General features: G+C 52.7%; 6 protein-coding genes across 6 annotated transcripts; 3 read left to right on the plus strand and 3 right to left on the minus strand.

Moving 5' to 3' along the window:
• Positions 1 to 506: 506 nt before the first annotated feature.
• Positions 507 to 1,385, plus strand: K460DRAFT_253242 (uncharacterized protein; the record flags this gene model as incomplete). The annotated part of the gene is made up of 1 exon (XM_040927397.1): positions 507 to 1,385. A coding segment is annotated over one exon (879 nt), but the record flags the coding sequence as incomplete, so codon positions are not given.
• K460DRAFT_369616 (GMC oxidoreductase) lies at positions 1,229 to 4,236 on the minus strand. Its single transcript, XM_040933993.1, has 6 exons — positions 4,017 to 4,236; positions 3,521 to 3,960; positions 3,336 to 3,472; positions 3,156 to 3,285; positions 2,623 to 3,111; positions 1,229 to 2,572 (listed from the first exon to the last, which is right to left on the minus strand). Exons 2-6 carry the CDS (start codon positions 3,746 to 3,748, stop codon positions 1,700 to 1,702), a joined length of 1,857 nt encoding a protein of 618 aa, XP_040784170.1. The 5' UTR covers positions 3,749 to 3,960; positions 4,017 to 4,236; the 3' UTR covers positions 1,229 to 1,699.
• Positions 4,237 to 4,632: 396 nt separating this feature from the next.
• K460DRAFT_419642 (WD domain-containing protein) lies at positions 4,633 to 6,343 on the plus strand (the record flags this gene model as incomplete). Its single annotated transcript, XM_040938029.1, has 2 exons — positions 4,633 to 4,971; positions 5,030 to 6,343. 2 exons carry the CDS (start codon positions 4,633 to 4,635, stop codon positions 6,341 to 6,343), a joined length of 1,653 nt encoding a protein of 550 aa, XP_040784171.1.
• A 2,661-nt stretch (positions 6,344 to 9,004) lies between these two features.
• On the minus strand, positions 9,005 to 10,816 carry K460DRAFT_291689 (cysteine proteinase; the record flags this gene model as incomplete). Its single annotated transcript, XM_040929301.1, has 6 exons — positions 9,005 to 9,119; positions 9,170 to 9,718; positions 9,775 to 10,070; positions 10,122 to 10,390; positions 10,501 to 10,651; positions 10,730 to 10,816. The coding sequence occupies 6 exons, from the start codon at positions 10,814 to 10,816 to the stop codon at positions 9,005 to 9,007; spliced, it is 1,467 nt and encodes a 488-aa protein (XP_040784172.1).
• A 2,078-nt stretch (positions 10,817 to 12,894) lies between these two features.
• K460DRAFT_170077 (PCI-domain-containing protein) lies at positions 12,895 to 15,017 on the minus strand. The gene is made up of 6 exons (XM_040926949.1): positions 14,774 to 15,017; positions 14,569 to 14,727; positions 14,457 to 14,517; positions 14,010 to 14,405; positions 13,856 to 13,955; positions 12,895 to 13,807 (listed from the first exon to the last, which is right to left on the minus strand). Exons 1-6 carry the CDS (start codon positions 14,815 to 14,817, stop codon positions 13,062 to 13,064), a joined length of 1,506 nt encoding a protein of 501 aa, XP_040784173.1. The 5' UTR covers positions 14,818 to 15,017; the 3' UTR covers positions 12,895 to 13,061.
• A 1,179-nt stretch (positions 15,018 to 16,196) lies between these two features.
• Positions 16,197 to 17,664, plus strand: K460DRAFT_170174 (rho3 protein-like protein). The gene is made up of 8 exons (XM_040926950.1): positions 16,197 to 16,348; positions 16,428 to 16,478; positions 16,530 to 16,547; positions 16,603 to 16,619; positions 16,673 to 16,687; positions 16,743 to 16,864; positions 16,915 to 17,131; positions 17,186 to 17,664. Exons 1-8 carry the CDS (start codon positions 16,299 to 16,301, stop codon positions 17,296 to 17,298), a joined length of 603 nt encoding a protein of 200 aa, XP_040784174.1. The 5' UTR covers positions 16,197 to 16,298; the 3' UTR covers positions 17,299 to 17,664.
• Positions 17,665 to 17,692: the final 28 nt, after the last annotated feature.

The raw sequence follows: 17,692 nt of genomic DNA on the forward strand, positions 1-17,692 counted from the left end.
AGGCAGTACATAACCATAAAGTATAGTAAACAGAGCACCAAATATATTTAGATCAGGCTTGGCTGTTCTGTTAGTGCGAATACATGTTTGCGATGAAAAGATCAATAGGGCTGTCGGCTGAAACTCAAAATATCAATATAGCAACACAATTACCGATGCAGTGGTAATGGCAGTGAGCTACAGTCTTGCATACTGTAGTAAGACGTTTTCACCTGCCTGATCGGCGCAATGACGTAGATGGCTAATAATCTGCCCCTGTCTCAGACATCCGAGCTTCCTTTCAACGTCAATCTCATTCGGAACGTGAAACCTGCTTTGTCGTTTAAGACACAGCTCTCTATAAATAAGGACCCTCTTCTTTCTACCACACTTTTAGCACCTGAAACTGACAATACTCAAAATCACGATTCAATATGTCAAGTCGCAGGTCAGGCCGTGCGAAAGCGCCAGTCAAGTACACATCAGACTCAGAAGGATCAGATTTTGGAACGAAGAAGAAGAAGGCGTCTGCGAGCAAAAAGAAGGAACAGGCAGCTCCCAAGAAGGTAGCAAAGCGCGAAGCTGAAGCTGACGCCGAGGTACCCACAACAACACCAACAGCAAAGCGACGCAAAAAGGACCCGGAGATCTTAGCTGCCGAGCTGCGCGAAAAGGCCAAGGCACAAGAAGAAAAGGCGGAAAAGGCGCACCACAAGAAGGACTGGGAAGAGTGGCAGAAAGCCCACGATGTCGACGGGAAACTGCTAGATGCTGAGCCCGAGAAAGAAGAGTCAATCACGCAAACAGACAGCCAGAAGAAGTACGGTCTGAAACCAACCGAGCTGGGCAGTTTACTGCATTTCGAAAAACGACATCCTACTTACAACAACACGACAAAACTATTCCTCGAAAAAGACGTGAAACAACTCGCGTTCAGGAAACACGGTATTCTAGCCAGTGGCGGCAAGACGAAGGACTCTGCGCTTCTACGGAAGGGAGAAGAGGTGTGGAATGAAGAATACGCCTCATCCGCTGCTGCTGTCGATGACGCGAAGAAGAAGGCTTCATCAGAAAGAGCCCAGAAACCCAAAACGCCCAAGCAGAAATGGACCGAATACGTCTCTGCACATGCGCTTCCCACCGACGCCGACAACAAACTGGTTGATGAGCCAAAGGTGGCTGTCAACCAGACTGAGAGCAAAGCAAAGTATCACTTGACGCCCGCGGATCTGGCTTGTCTCCCGTTCTTTGCTAAGAAAAATCCGGCGTATGGGAATACGATCAAGTTGTTTAGCGAAAGTGAGGTTCAGGGGTTAGCTTGGAGGAAGGCTGCTGTGTTGGCGGGTGTGGAGGAGGGTGATGATGAGGTGGAATTCTTGGAGAAAGGGAGGGAGGCGTTTGAGGAGAAGGAGTAGGAGTGACTTCACGTGTGTGGGCGAGATGGTGGAAGGCTGGTCCTGGAAATGGGGATTTGAGGCGAGGGTCATTTCGATCCTCGCACTTCGAATACGAGTACGTGCTTGGGTCTAGAGAATGAGCAGAAGAAGTTGTAAAGCTTAGAGAGCTCTCTGCAAATGATTTGGAGGATGCTAATCCGAGCAGATCCATGCTAGGTTTCAGCTTTCGTCGTCATGATACGCACTTTCCATAATCAAATTGACGTAGCGTTAGAAGTTACAGAATACGTCTTGCCCTGATACTATCCATTCCAACAAAGCCTTCACGCAGCCTTCTTCCCCTTGATCATGTCCGCCCCCTTCTCCGCAATCGCATACACAAGACTCACAATATTACCCTGTACATGTAGCGGGAAGATACTCGCGTCCACAACCCTCACATTGCTCGTGCCATACACCTTCAGCTGGTTGTCCACCACACCGCCCTTGTCCTTGGGCAGCATCGTGCAAGTGCCGATGGGGTGATACTCTGTGGCCGTATTCGTGCGCAAAAACTTCTTAGCTTCGTCGATGGTCTTGGGCAGGACACCGCCGGAGTTTTTAGAAACCACGAGGCCGCCGTCGGCGTCGCGACGGAGCACGGACTTCAAAGGCTCAAATTCCGTGAAGTTGATAGCGTGGAGTATAGCGCGAGCCATTATGTCGGCGTCGAGCGGATGTTTAAAGTAGGCAGGGTCGATGGTGGGATGGGCGTTTGGGTCCGTAGTATTGATGTGGACTGAGCCGCGAGATAGAGATCGCGTGCTACACGCGGCGATGATGCACCACATACCGTCGTCTTCGGAATTGAAGAGCTTGCTTGGTATATGTACGTTCTCCATGTTACCACCCGTAGGTAGGGCCACCATCTGGCAGGCAGCTTCCTTCGGATCCAGGAGCTGGCGGGCGAGCAGCTGGTCACGGCCCGCCAAGTCCCCATCTGGATACTTCTTTGCGTGCTCTGCGACGAGGGATTGGATGTGTTGTTCCGCGTCTGGGAAGTCGGGCTGGATTTTCTCCAAGGAGGCGAATCCAGTAGCGGTGGGCGCGCCAACAAATGGACCAGCTTTGTGGTTGATGTAAGCGTCCAAAGCTTGTTGCATGATCTCTGGGTTCCGAGTGAGAGCTTCTGCGGTCGGATATTCGTCCTTGACGCCCTAATGACAAGTTAGAAGACAGATGTGAAGGCAGAAAACGGAGAACCCACCAATGCGATGATACTCGCCGTGTGGTCATTCAAGTTTTCCCCAACAGATGGAAGATCGGCTATGACCTCTACACCAGCCTTCTCCAACACAACAGGTGATCCAATTCCAGACAATTCGAGAATCTGAGGAGAGTTGATCGATCCTCCACAAACAATGACTTCTTTGTTAGCCTTGACTGTATGAGTCGTGCCATCGACAATGAATTGGACACCCGTGGCCCTCGCATCGCTACCGGTCTTCTCTAACTCAATCTTGGAGACCAAAGCGTGTGTCAAGACCGACAGGTTTGACCTGTCTGCGTTGGGCTCATAGTAATCTCTCGCGGCGTAGCTCCTCCTATTGTGCTTAGGGTCGATGGTGTTCAGCTGATTAAATCCACCGATTGCTGAACCAGTGCGAGGATCTCTTGTCGGCTTGTACCCTGCGTTCATCATAGTTTTAGGCCACACATCCTGGACCCAAGCGAGGTCGGTGTCTGGGAAGCAGATCTGTAAGGGTTAGAACGTGATCGAAGCATAGTCGGAAGACTAACGTGAATCGGGCCAGATGTGCCACGAAGCGACTTGTCGAGATACTTGTCGTTGATTTTCTCTGCCAAAGTTTCCGAAGAGGGGTGATAGGTTTCAAACTTGCGGTAGTATTGCACCATATCATCGAAACCCCTAGGAGCCAGTTAGAATATGACTTGCAGATGGGATTCGGAAACTCTTACCAGCCTTTGTTTCCCAACTCAGCCCAGTTATCCAAGTCTTGCTTCGACGCCATGCTGAACATGTTGAAATTGACAGCTGAGCTGCCACCTAGAACTTTACCTCTAATCCATCCATGAGTTCTGCCATCAGTGCCTTCCTGATGTTGATGAGCTCAATCCAACGTGGAAAACCAGGACATACAAACCTGGGGTATAGTCTTATAATCCCAGTCGTACTGCGGCTTTCCCCACAGTTGTGTAAACAGATTTGGACCATCGATCAAGAGGTCATTCAACCCGTTTCCTCCAGCCTCCAAGACAGCAACAGTCACGTTCGGATCCTCGGTGAGTCGGGCAGCAATGACCAGGCCAGCTGTTCCGCCCCCACAAATGACATAGTCGTAGGTCTTGTTCGTAAAGTCTTCAACGGACATGATGATTGCTAGGGTTTGCTTGGATCTTGGCCTTGTTGTCGAAGGAGAGTTTGTTTCATCTGAGTCGAGCGACTCTGCGCTTTATACGACCCCCCATCCGCAGTATCCTCGGTTGACAGCTGAGATGCAACGACGCGGGGCTGCGCGCCAAATGTAGATCTTCAGATCCATCCAGACCAGTAGATCAATTGCTACTGATGTCTTGAATCATGCTGGACCAAGTTAGTAAGTTTGAGAATGCGGTTAGTGGCTGGTCGTATAGGCTCACGGGGTAGTTACTTGCATTAGCCCTGGACTTGCAACCCCGTTTCGTCGTTGTGATGACTAGGCATCCCGTACCGTCGTTCTTAAACTTTAGACTAAGACAATTTTACCGTCGATCGCGTGAGAACTAGACTGATAATACCCCGCTTCGCATCTTTAGGTTTATTATTATCTACTTGACTAAGCTCTTCGAAGCCTATCCTGGAAGAAGCCAATGTACTCACAAACATCTCCGCACTCAAAGTACTTTCATAGAACTAGCGGTAGCTCAACTAGGGCGTAGGCGCTTTGGAAATCCTCTTGACTAAGCTCTAACAAGCGCAGCGCCTTTCAAAGAAGCTTACTGTGTCTTGAAGGATGGAACATAAGAGTTAGGTCGAAAATTTGAGACCTGAACAAGAGTTTGAGGATATTTGAGAACTTTGAAAACATCCGACCAAGGACGAGGCTAAAAAGTGAGTGTTTCGTGATGCTTTTCCCGTGATGGGTAGCGCATCTCGTCCAACATCAGCTATGATCTCACCGAGGCTTGACGCGCACGGGCCTGTTAAAAAAGTTCCACCCAAAATTCCTAGGCGGGTTGAGCTTGTGAACAACCAAAACCTCACACGCGGTGGACGATGCTCACCGAACAATTCGTAGCCGCGATATCCGCGTCGACGAAGCCAAATACGGGCGTCACCAAAGATGCGGGTATCTTTGTCCACGAGTACCAGCCGCTGGCGGCTCAACGGCATGTCTTCAAGAAGAGCGCGGCTGCGCCCAATGGCATTGCTGTGAGCAGCTCGCATATCTTCGCTGCTCAGTCAGACAAGGCAATCGTACATGTATACAGCCGGGAGAAAGGCAATCAAGAAGCCATCGTGCCCTTCCCTGAGAGGATCCATAGCATTGCGCTCGCAGCGCAGGACACAGTCCTACTGCTAGGGACTGAGAGCGGGCGAGTGCTGGCATGGGAGGTTAGTCTCCAAATCAGAAGATACGCATATATTCAGGAAAATCTAATACTCTTGCTAGATCTGCTCAGGTCGCCTCGTTTCCACATCCACTGCGCATCTCCAACCCGTAACCTGCATCGTCGTTGATCCGTCCTCCAACTACTTCCTGTCAGGCTCCTCAGATGCCATGATACACGTATGGGCGTTGCCCTCGATACTCTCTTTCTCCCCCGACACTTCGCGCACTCCTGTCCATACCCTCTCGACCCACCGCGGCCCTATATCGTCCATCGTCTGCGGACACAGCTCGAGTACCGCAAACATCGCCGTGTCAATATCGGGGGATAAATCTGCCATTGTATGGGACTATCACAATGGGCAAGCGCTGAGGACGTATCTGCTCCAGGAGACGCCTACGGCAGTAGCCCTCGATCCGGCAGACCGGGCTTTCTACGTCGCTTACGGAGACGGTAGCTTGCAAACGATAGACTTCTACGACGAGGTGCAGAGGACAACCTCGATCGATCTTCTTCGTGAGGCTTCTTCTTCTCACCGCCCGATACAACCTTCGCCGAAGACACGCTTCAACGCCGAGTCGCAGAAGCTCGGTGGGGCGCTCAGTCTCAGCTTGAGTTGGGATGGTACAACACTCATCTCAGGTCATGCGAGTGGCAAGATCGCGACGTGGGATATTGCAAAGAGCAATTACCTCTCCACCTTGACAAACTTCCCGGGCCCTGTCTCAAACCTGCAGTTTCTTGCACCGACGGGCTTTCCCAACCCGCGGGAACCGACCTTCAAGATCCAGACCATTGTCAAACCAAAACACGATGCAGGACTTACAAGCAGCGGAAATGGGCTTGTGCCGTCGAACTACACTTTGAGTATGCAATTCACGGGTCGGTTACGCAGCCCCCACGTGTCCGCCACAGATGGGAGATCAACCAAAAAAAGCTTATTTGAGGAGGCTCTTACGCATCCCAGTTTTCCCGCCGGCATGCTAGAAGAGAGCCTAGCCGAATTAGAGACGTGGGGTGCTGCATCGAAAGGCAACTCTGCTCCAGCAGCGGACTTTATGGCTTTGGCTCAAGACGACAACGCTAATGCATCGAGTTCTTCTACTAGTGCAGCAGAAGTCAAAGATTTGAAAAAACAGCTCGCCAGCCTCCAGCGAATCCAAAAAGTCACGTTCTCGCAGCTTTCGGAACTACGCGAGGAGAAGGAGTACTTCATGAGCCAAGAAAAGAAGAGAGCAGAGCGTACTAAAACACGAGCGAAAAAGAAGCTGGGTCTTACCAACGGTGCAAAACCCAGTCGAGCTGACGAGGACGTGCAAATGAACGACAGCGATGGCGCCTCTTCTGAGTCTGAGTCAGACGATATTGATGCCTGATCAGTGCTGGGCATTGTATATTGGGAGTCTCCGATGCGATGATGTTTTCCATGGGGCAGGATGTCGGACCAGATAGCTCGAGCGACCCAGAAGAAAACAGTAGCCGGTCATGGTAGAATCGCTCTTGATTACCCTGCATCCTTCGAAATGCTGTAGCCGTGCGGTTTGTAGCACCCTCGTACCGACCGCGGCTTTGTCGCCAAATATGTGCACCACGACAGGCCCACGACTTATCCGTGCCCTCAACACATACGAGTCTTTGTTACAAGTCTTCCGCCTCTCGGTCGCCAACCGGACAATTCCGCTCACCGACATTCAAAGTCCCATTACTAGGACCATCGTATGTCCGACCCCTTCAGCATATCACGAGGAGCCTGGCTGCGGACTTCAGGGGCATTTGAAGTACGAAATCAAGCCTTTGCAAGCCGCGGGTCCACGGAGCGGGGTAGCTCGTGCCTCTGCCATTCTCTCTGTACGACTATTGACGGAGATGCAAACTGCGCCATTTCGTGCGTCGTCTTATCAGCATCACACTTGGAATCGCGCCAACGGGACTCTGGGAACAAGCAATTGAATGCAATGGCGAATCTTGCAACCACGCACCTTCTCGCGTCGTGCTGTTGTCTTACAACGCGGCTTGCGCGGTGGAGAAGGGGTTCGTGCGATAGTGTCTGGTGGTCTGCGGGATAGGATATTATAGGACGTGAGGGGGGGCTTGACGCGGTGATACTGTGGTGCAGAGCATACCTTCCTTTCCCGGAGCAAGCCAGGCATCGGTCTTTTTCTGCGGGAATAATGGAGCCGCATGGAAGGAGAGGCAGGCAATGTGCACATGCATGTCTTGCTCGGGGCTTAACGCCAGTCAGGTATAGCATGGAGCGTGGCCGCGCCTGACTCGACACGTCTACCCGTCCTGCGAACAGCCGTTCATAGGCACACATGCGTTAAGTAAGCATCAAGCGTTTCTACAAGCATCACTATAAAAACCGGTTAACGAATGGTATCCGCCGCTTCGCGCTCCCTGCTTTCCACATGCAAGTGAATTGATCGTTACCTGGCAATTCGTTCGAATCTCGCAAGGTCAGACGGGTCATAGATAGTAAAGTGCATCCTCTTATTCGCAAGTTGCCACGTCTTGCTCACAAACCCTCCCAAAATTAAAATCTAAACCCAAAAAACACAGATTGCTACTCCACTAGGCCAAACTATGTCACATTACCCCTCTTCCTCCACCTCACCCTTCTCCAGTTTTCATATCAAAATTTCCTTCCCAACGAGCCGATGAAGCGGACACGCTCCACACATGTGGAGAGGAATTAATCTAATCCGTGTTTTACAAAAAGACGTTTGTATGCGGGAATGGCGTGTGCAATGCATGCGTGGCGTGTAAGATCTGCGCACCTGATGGAGAATTAAGCGCCGATCTTATGGTAGGGAGTGGGACGGAATATCGGAAGGGTGGGTAAATAGTTCATTTAATTTTAATTTTTTTGTTTGTGTGGATAGAGATGTGTATCTGGGATGTCGAGAGATTTTGTTGTTTTTAGGTCAATCTCTATTCAAGAGACCATGTAAATTGAAAGAAGAGAGAGAGAGGGGTAGTAGTGGATAAGGAGTTTCAATGGAATTCTCGATTGTTGCTTTTTGAGATTCCCAAGAATAAAAACATTGCATTAAGGTCAACTTTAAAACATCAATAATACATCACCAAGCACGTTATGGGTATGTGACAGCACTTGGAGTGAGATACCTCAGTTGTATTTTGTTTGGCAGTCTCTTGACCCTATCTACTGTGCTTCACAAGCATGCTGGTGTCTAAAGCCATATTCAGTGAAACATGGCCAACGCTAATTCTAGCAACGCCGAGCCAGTACGCCGTTCCTGGTGGCATAGGTGTTGCTATCCTAATGCCCATCAGTAATTCCCGAATGTGACCTCGGTGGGCCGCTTGGAAGAGCTTCATCGTAGACCGAACGCGTTCCGAGCGAAGCAAGAATAGGTTTGGATAGGACGCGAGCAGCGGATCCGCAAGGCGAATCCAGGTGGCCGCGGGTGATGGCAGTGTGTGTGACGAGTGAAGGCCAGTAGACGGGATAAAGACCGCGCATACCGAATAGTGTTTGCATTAAATCGAGAGAAGGTTGTGATTAAAGGTGTCGAGGGCGGTGAGTGATGGATGATAGTAGAGGTAAGCAGAAGCAAAAAGCCACAATAAACATGTTCAACGCTAAAGCGGTCACCCTGAGGTTGATAGTCTCGGTATTCGTTACGGTCGTACATCCTCGCGGGGTCGGCTCCTGGCAGTTTGAGGCAAATGAAGAGAAAGTACAGTACTCCGCCCTAGGAAGAAAAGAAAGTGCTAGTAGATGGATGCTAGGCTGAAGCAATGCGTGCCGCCGAAGAACCAAGAGTGCAGGCACGTGGAAGTACCGTCGCTTTTGCATATGTAAGAGTAACAGAGCGATGTTCCGAAAGAGACTAATAATGGTATTTGGTCGTCATGCGTCGTCGTGAGTGTTGGTAAGGCCGTGGAGAAGATGATGCTGTAGGTAGCAGAGAAAGTACCGCAAGCTCGAGGAACGCCACGCTAGTAGTCGCTAAGATGTCGGAGAAAGCCACCAAGGAAGCGCAGATGAGCTAAAAGTGTGCAAAGAAAGGTGGCTATGAGGAATAGGACTTGTGTCGTCCTTTGTTGCCCGTGGCATAATCGCCATCTGGACACCACTCCTCAGGCTGGAAGTCGGGATTCATGAAGTGGGCAGTGTTGAAATGGGAACTTGGACATGGTCAGGAACAGGATACCAATAGGCGAATCATAAAACTTACTTCCGAAAGATGGATGTTTGGAATGGCTGCACTTGCATGGAAGAGCCAAAGCCGGGCTCTAGCTCGTACATTGAAGGCCTGAAGGGGCCGCCTCTTTCAATGGCTAAAGGGGCTGTTCTTTCGATGCTCACGGGTGGTGGACGGGGTGGATGGATGGGAAGTGTCACGGGAGGTTGGTCGAGGTGGATGCTGTGATGGCTTGGCGCGTTGTACTGGCTGGTGTGGATTGGTGTAACAAAGTCCAAGTGAGAGGTGCTAACCGGCGTAACCGGCGTCGGCGCAGGTGGGTACGGCTGAACAGGCGTGACCTGAGCCTGTGGTGCGGGGCTGGTACTGAAGTCGTACGAGAGCGAAGGCCATCGCTGGCCGAGACCCGTTGGATACATACCCGGAATCAAAGTCATAATGTCGGGCACGTTGGACGCTGTGGGTACAAATTCATCCGTGTAATTGGCCAGCGCCACATGCAGTGTTTGCTGTGGAGGAACAGGCTGGTGCTGGATGGGCTGTGGAACATCTCCTGCCTTGTAGAGGATGTCATAGTGGCCACTGTTTGGGAAAGTCAGTGTGCGACTAAAACATGTGGTTTGGGGGAGTTGGCTTACGGTCTGTAGAGCAGTCTCAGCATCGGGGCGTTTTGAACAGGGATGTGGCCATGGCCTGTTGGCTCTGCGTAGAAGCTCCGGTTGATTTCTTCCCCTGGGGAGCGATCTAGATACCAGACCTCGAGGCCAAAGCCAGCAGGCTTGACGAGGGCTTCAGCGAGCGCAGCGACGCCAATGTTGTCGGCTTCACACTGTGTAGGCTCAATGTTGTTGGCGCAGTATGCCTTGACGTCGCCCATGGGTACAAAGTGCCTAAAGTCATCTGCATGGGATTGCACCCAGGCGCTGGCGAGGAGCTGCACGAGTCAGCCAGCTGTGCCAGAAGAGGGCAGCTGCATAAGGCTTACCTTGACGTAGGTGATGATGGCCATGGACTGGCCCATGTCATTGAACGACTGGAGGAGGATGTCGGGTGCAGCGCCGTCCATGTTGCGCAGCGAGTTGGCCAGGCTGCGCAGGAGCTCGAATGCCTCTTCAGCAAAATCGATCCAGATGTCGCGCGAGTAGCCAATGTGGTCGAGCAGGTTGCCCAGCGAGTTGAGGCGAGCTTCCTCATCCTCGAACTTGGTCACGTCGCCCACGCGCAGCAGCGCTTCAAAGTAGGTGAATGCGATGGCTAGGGGGTGGGGGTTAGCACTGCAAGAGCACACGACAAACAAACAAACATTGGGTAGGGCAGGAGCGAACGAAACATGACATGACGTGACATGACTTGACATGACTTACCTCGCCAGCCGCAGTGGCCGTCGCCGCGACAGGTGCGAAAGTAGGCGTATTTGGCGGGCAGAGCAGCAGTCTTGACTCTGTAGACGGGATCAGCAGTAGCATACTGCGTCGTGATGGCAGCGCTGCTCTGGCGTTCGCCGACAAGCGGGCCCTGGTGGGCAGTCAGCGCGCGTCCCCAAAAAGCACCCAAAGAATGCTTCGTAGTAGCGAGAGAGAGAGGGAGACTCACAGTGGCCTCGGGCTCGTACTCGCTCGACAGCTTTTGCAAGTGGGCCAGCTCCTCGTCCGAGGGCATGTAGGCAGCGTCCGTGGCCATGCTGAGGTGCGAGGGGCGGCCGTGCTGGTGCTGGTGCTGGTGCCGCTGCTGGAGCTGCTGGAGCTGGTGTTGATGGTTAAAGCCGGCGGCGGGAGCGAGGACCGGGGCGCGCATGGGTACGACGGGTAGTGGCCGCGCAAAGGCCAATCCCGACGACGAGTGGACCATGTTCTCGTAGTGGCTCGGTCCTCCCACCACTCCTCCTCCTCCTCCTCCTCCTCCTCCTCCATAGTGTTGTTGTTGTTGGTTCTGATGATGATGGTGATGGTGCGTAGCCAGAGGGTCGTGGCCCTGAGGGGGGAAGCCCGTCAAGACGGCCTGTCTGCTCATGGTGTGCATATACGTGTGTGTGTGTGTGTGGGTGTTTGCGACGCTTCAGCCAGCGGTGATGTGTACTGGCGATGGCTCTCCCTTTCCCCCGCGCAGTGTGCGCTTCAAGTGTGTGCGTGTGTGCGTGTGCGTGTGTGTGTCCCTGGGTAACTGGGGGGAGGCGGCGTGACGGGCGGGCAATGGCAGGCAATTGGACGTGGTGATTCCACAGCAGACTCGGCAGCGTCGTAGGCAGTCTCAAGCAGCAATTCGTCGACGAGCCAGCAGCTGGACGAGGAGAGCAGCGTCTTTAGTAGGGTGCAGAGAGGCCCGTGGCGGCGGGCTGCAAGCTGTGTCGTTGCTGTGCTACCCACTTCGACTCCCCCAGGGGCACGCCAATATATGGGAGAGAGACAAGGAGTGCAATCCAACTCGCTGCCAGGCACAAAGCCACTTCTGCAACACTTTCGTCCACACGCTTTGAAACGGCGAGTTTTCTGTTGCACCGGACGCCTGGGAGACGGGCAGACGGGCAGACGCACAGTATCGATCTCGCAGTGCTAAGGGCGCCTCATGCACATGGAGCAATGGGGCTGCTTCAAGTGAAACCGGAGGGAGGAGAGGGCGAGCGTGACGGTGTACAACTAAAGGGAGGGCATCTCTCCTGCTTCCCAAGGGCGGACGCACTCAGCGCCTAGAAGGGGGGCCCATTCGAGCAAAAGAAAAGAAAGAGAACAAAAACTACACATGGATGTGATAGCATCCATGAGCGTAAATGAACCGCACCATCATGCAACCCGGGGTGATATCGCTGCTCATTTCCAGTTCAACTAGTCTTCCTTCTATCTATCAACTATATATCACAACAATTGGGCATTTGAATTGAATTGAATTCGCTTCTCTCCTTTTCCACATCACACTGTAAGCCCGAGAGAATCACGAGACTGCGCCTATTGCACGAGTGCCGGAACAATTGCGGAGCGTGAGGCTGGTGTTGCATGCACCAGACGAGGAGAAGAGGTCCCATTAGCGGCGCTGTGCAACCCCGTGGGAATGCACTCGTCACTTGCATCATCATCCAACTAACTACATGGATGGGCGCGCCCGAGAAGACCACCAAGAAACTTGAACAGACCACTGCGCCCTTTGACCGCTCCTGTCACAATTCGCCGCCATGCATGCCATGATTCGTTCGCATCGACAGTGAAAAATTCAAGTACCGGGGACCTGTGATCTGCTACAGTACATACAGAGAGTTACCGTCCGTCCCCACGTCCCCTGCAAGCGAGCCAGCCAGGGCTATCCACCCAGACTGTGCCCCATTAGCTGAGAGAGCTTCGCTAGAGAGCAGCATCCTCGTCCTCGCCCGCTTCCCCGACGCTCCCGTACTTGGTAGTCGCTCCTCTTTTCCTTTCTGATTGGCACGGGTTTAGATAGAGTGAGGCTTCAGGAAAACTCGCTGCGACACGTCGACTTCAATCACAATCAAACGCACTCTCGTCGCAACCATCACAATACGGGCGCGGCACGCAATGGCTGTGGGCGTCCGTGAGGACCGCGCCATCGGGTTTCTGGGCTGGATGCAACGAGAAAACGAGGCCATGTTACATGAGGAGAACCGCTGCTGACCGCCGCCGCCGCCGCTGCCTGTGCATCATCTGTGGCAGATGCGCCCAAGCGCAGTTCCGAACATGTCCGCCGTCCAACCCCTCTGTTGTTGAGACGCTTGCTGCTCATGTGGGAGCTACTTCCTAACCTTGTGCTACCCGATCGTCCAACCCTGCTGCTCGCTCGAGGGAACCTAGTCCGCATGTCTCAATCCTTCAGGTGGACAAAAGCCCTCAGTGACGGTAGCGTGTAACTACAAAAGTCCCGTGGCCTCCCCGAGTACCCAGTCAGAGGTCGTTTGTGAACCACTGGTGACCCATGCTGCAAGTCATCCTTTGCTCGCGACCCCCGGCAGTCGTCCCGAGGGGCCCTTGCCTTTTCCTCTCCCAGATTTGGCTCCACTCGTCGCGCTTGGATTCCAGCCCATGCTGTGGGCGCCCGAACCACCACCACCACCAGGTGTGAACTGCGAGCCACTCTCGTCCGACTTGAAGCCCTCACCCTCGTTGAGAACCGTCGCCCACAGGGATCCAATGGCCGCGCTCCACTCCTTCATCGCCTGCACCCGATCCATGTCGGTACTACTCTCGATCTCCACCGTTCCGTTCTGCTGGTTAATCTTACCGCGCAGCCGTTTGTCTACGATGAGGAAACCCACAATTTCCTGGACCTCGGGAAGGGAGATCTTGAGTTGCTTCGAGATGAAGGCCAACGTGAACCGGGTGTAGGGTGCGACCAGCTTGACCACGGCCTTGGTGCGCACGTTCCGCGTCACTTCATCAATGTTCTCCGCAATGAATGGGTCCTGGAGAAGGTCCTTGTTGTTCTGCAGAATCTTCTCATACGCGTGAATGTCCTCGCGCTGATAGGCATTGACAAGGTCCGTCATGGTCGAGATGCGGGGATCATTCTGGTAGGGCTTCGTCTCCTGTGAGTCAAAGGGGTTGATATCCGAACCCGACAGCATGGTCGCGAGAACCAAGTACTTCAGCACCTGGATCCGTTGCAGCGAGCCAGCCTCATCGTAGTTTTTGAAACTCTCAAAAAAGTCGCTCTGTGCCCCCTTCCAGTTCTCTGCGACGAATTAGCGCTGGTCGGGTACTTCGGAACTCGAGCACTTGCCTTCGCTCATGTGCATCTTGCCGCCACATTCTCGGATGATACCCATGATCTTGGGATGTGGAACCGCCGACTTCACCTTCAGCGCCCGTTGGTACAGTGCCTGTCATAGCGTCAGATCGGTATGCAGACCACGTAGAATGGGGATAGGCCGCACCTTTAGCCGCTTGTTGTTCCTGGTCTCGGCGTACATTAGGATCTCTAGAGAGTAGACCTCCAACGAGTATGTGCCCTTGCTTGGGTCATCGGTTCCATCTTCCTTCTGACATGCTTTGTGCAACTCTCGAAGCTTCTCCGTCAGCTGGCGGTAGTCTTTCCGATCTAGCCACAGTCTCGCCAGTTTGATGTTCGTCTTTAGCCATAGCCGCTCGTTGTTAGTGCTCTGGAAGATGTCCAGAGTCAAAGCGTAGAACTTCTCCATGCAGCGATACGCCTCGGTGTCCTCTGCAGCCTTCTCGATGAAGTCAAGCATGTTATTGATCGACTTTTCCGAATAGTTGCGCGTTACGGCCGACTTGACGTAGGTGAGAAGCTCCTTGTAATGCTCCACCGCCTATCATCATGTCAGTCACAGTTTGTGGTAGTGGGCAACGGGCCTGCGTACCTGGTCGTAGCGCGCGAGCTTGAACTCCAGCTTGATCGCCTGCTTCAGTCCCTTGAAGCCCCTACATGTCCGTCAGCACATATCCAATCCGCCAAACATATAAGTTCCATACCAGTCCGACTTCTCCTCTTCAAGCGGGGGGACGCCTAGGAATTCGTCTATGGCTGCCTCGGGGTCGTCGGTTTTAAGCTGCTTCGCGTTGTAGTATTTGTTCTCGATATCGACATCGCCGCTCTGCTCGTCATCGTCGTCTTCATACTCGAAGTCGTACCTAACAATAATTAGACCAGAATCTGCCTTTGCGCAAAGGCACTTACTCCTCCTCGCCCGAGTCTTGCATAAAGTCGTCGTCGTCAGACATGGCTGCTGCACGGACCGCGAGCTCGAATAGTGCGGTCGGCCTGTAGTTCTATCGCTGGAATCGGAAACTGGAAATGAAGCCGGAGTAGGGTTGGAGTGAGTTTGGGTAGCAAAAGGCTTGAGCTTCAAATGTGAGGTTGTTTACCCTGCGGTAAGGCGGTGTTGCCTGCGGTGAAGCCCCGCGCGGGCGGCGGGTCACGCTAAGCGCTTCGGGCAGGGCATCCCACCTCACGAAGTTGACTTGTTGTAAAGTGCATGTCTATGGTAATAAGAAGTAGAGTGATGTTAGAATATAAATTCAACGCTCAACTACAGCTAGAATTGTCCATAACGGTTCACGGGCTATAGTGCTGCGATATCAAGTCGCAAAGCTTCCAGGTGCGTAGCAGAGGTCAGAAGACGATGACTTTAGAGGTAGACGTGTATGGATTTGACATGTATCACGTACTATCGACTTTGCGGCACATGTGTATATCCTTTCACTATATGATAGGTCGAACTTTCGGCAAAGGTGAAGATATCATATACCAGGCGCTCCTGTCGCCAAAGGCAATATCAGGACAGAAAATCGACTGATGTCAAGAGTCGATATCTGCCCTGGCGGATAACGGCGATTGCTTGCCAAACAGCTCTCTATGGCCTGTGAGATTGGTCGTTTAGCCTCAATTGGAAGCCCAGTGCTGCGACTCATAGTGGCCCAAATGACCTTCTTCATTCGGCATCAAGCGGGCTTTCGTACGTGTGGTCCTAGGCACCAAAACCCGACTCAAAGCAGCACTACTGTGCTTGAGATGTCATGCTGTTTATAAACTGCAAGGTGTTGCAAGGTATCCAGGCATAACTTGTGCGTTTTGAACACGCTCAGGAATGCGGGACCAATCACCAAGTAATGGAAGGATTGGAAGAGCTTCCACCGAGGCTTCCTTTGAAGTGGTCGGCTAGCGACCCTCAACCTTGGTTCACGCTGATTGTTCGCTCGGCGTCATCTCAACGCTAATCAACATTTCTTCACCCCAAAAGTTCCAGGTGCTTATTACCCTCAACATCTTCATCTCAGCTGTAGCCACACTCTCACCAGCCACACTCTTACTGTCCTCGTAAGTACACGTATCTCCTCACTTGGCGCTTCTGTTGGCAAGCGCACTGCGTCAGCTTGCGTCAGGCTCCGGCGGGACGTGTGGTGGTGGAGCTTGGAAGAGGAGTGTTCGTGGAGGAGAGCAGTGTTAACGCCACTTTAGGTTTAACGCTGGTGTTGGTGGATCCTCAACCCCATCCATCCACCTGCACCCCCGTCGCTGTATCTCCTAGCCGGCTTGACTTCTAGATCATCGACCCTCGCCCTCGCCCTCTGACACTGCCACTCGCTCCGCTTGCAATCGCGAAGCCTCCAGGCTCTTGTATCACCACGCGTGCGCGCTCACATCCCTGCGGTGACGGAACGCCCCTCGAATTCCTCCAGCTTCCATCCGACCAACCTTCGCGATGCCTCTGTGCGGTGGATCGAAGACTGTACAGCGCAAGCTGGTACTTCTGTGCGTCTTGTCATCTGTGGGAAGTCGATGGGCGACTTGGAGAGCTTGAGACGGATTGGAGGCTAACAAACATCTACAGCGGCGACGGTGCTTGCGGCAAGACATCGCTGTTGAACGTTTTCACAAGAGGGTAGGTTGAACACATCCAACTACGATTTGCGCAAAACTAACATGATTGCAGGTATTTTCCAACAGTATAGTGAGTGACTTGCGCCCTCGACGTATGCGCTGAGGCTAACCATAGTCTGCCATAGTGAACCTACAGTGTTTGGTAAAGCGCCCTGTTTAGAGTTCAGATGTTGACTGTGCTAACAATGCGTGCAGAAAACTACGTACACGGTTCGTCGCGCCTCGATACCAACTCCAATAGAACGCTTGTTGATACCATGTGCAGATATCTACATCGACAACACACACGTAGAACTTAGTCTGTGGGATACCGCCGGACAAGAAGAATTCGACAGGTTACGGTCCCTCAGCTACGATGACACGCACGCGATCATGCTCTGCTTTTCGGTACAAGCTTCTACCTAGTCCAGATGTGAGCACTACTTACACCTCCACAGGTTGACTCGCCCGATTCCCTCGAAAACGTAGAAACGAAATGGGTGGGTGAGATAACTGAGAACTGTCCAGGCGTTAAGCTTGTCCTGGTGGCGCTCAAGTGCGATCTGCGGAAGCGAGAGGATGATGATGCCGAGGATGACCAGCCGGCGAAGCCGTGTATCGACTACGACGAAGGCCTGCGCGTTGCAGAGAAGATCAAGGCGCTGCGATACCTTGGTAGGACATTTGAACTCCAGCTCATGTTGAGGGACAATGGCTGACTTCTTATAGAATGCTCCGCTATGAAAAACCGAGGCGTCAACGAGGCTTTCACAGAGGCCGCCCGCGTCGCTCTACAAGTCAAGACAAGCAAGGACAAGAGTGGAGGTTGCACGATACTTTGAGCCTCTGCTCTTCCTACGACTTCAATCTTCCCTTCCCGAACATAATTACTTCCTTCGATTCTTTCCAGTCTTCCGTAGACTGGCTTATACCCCGAGTCCGGCCGCTACCTCAAGGGAACCAGGATATAATATCGGTCCCCCTCTTCCTCTGCGCACCGTTAACACCCCTCGTTATACTCGTACTATATCTCACGTGGCCAAAGGAGGCCGCCCTGGCTTTCTCTGCTCATCTTCCCATTCGCGATTAGCAATGAGATTGAAACTGCGAAGACGGCTGTTTTCTCAGTAACCCCTTTCCTCACTGGTGCGAACACTTTCTCCGGTCGCACCAACGACTCTAATCGCGCATGTGTCGATGCTTTCGCCTTAATTTCGTACGGCTATTTCTCTGGGA

Source organism: Cucurbitaria berberidis (genome assembly GCF_010015615.1).
Source record: "Cucurbitaria berberidis CBS 394.84 unplaced genomic scaffold K460scaffold_5, whole genome shotgun sequence".
NCBI classification, from domain to species: domain Eukaryota; kingdom Fungi; phylum Ascomycota; class Dothideomycetes; order Pleosporales; family Cucurbitariaceae; genus Cucurbitaria; species Cucurbitaria berberidis.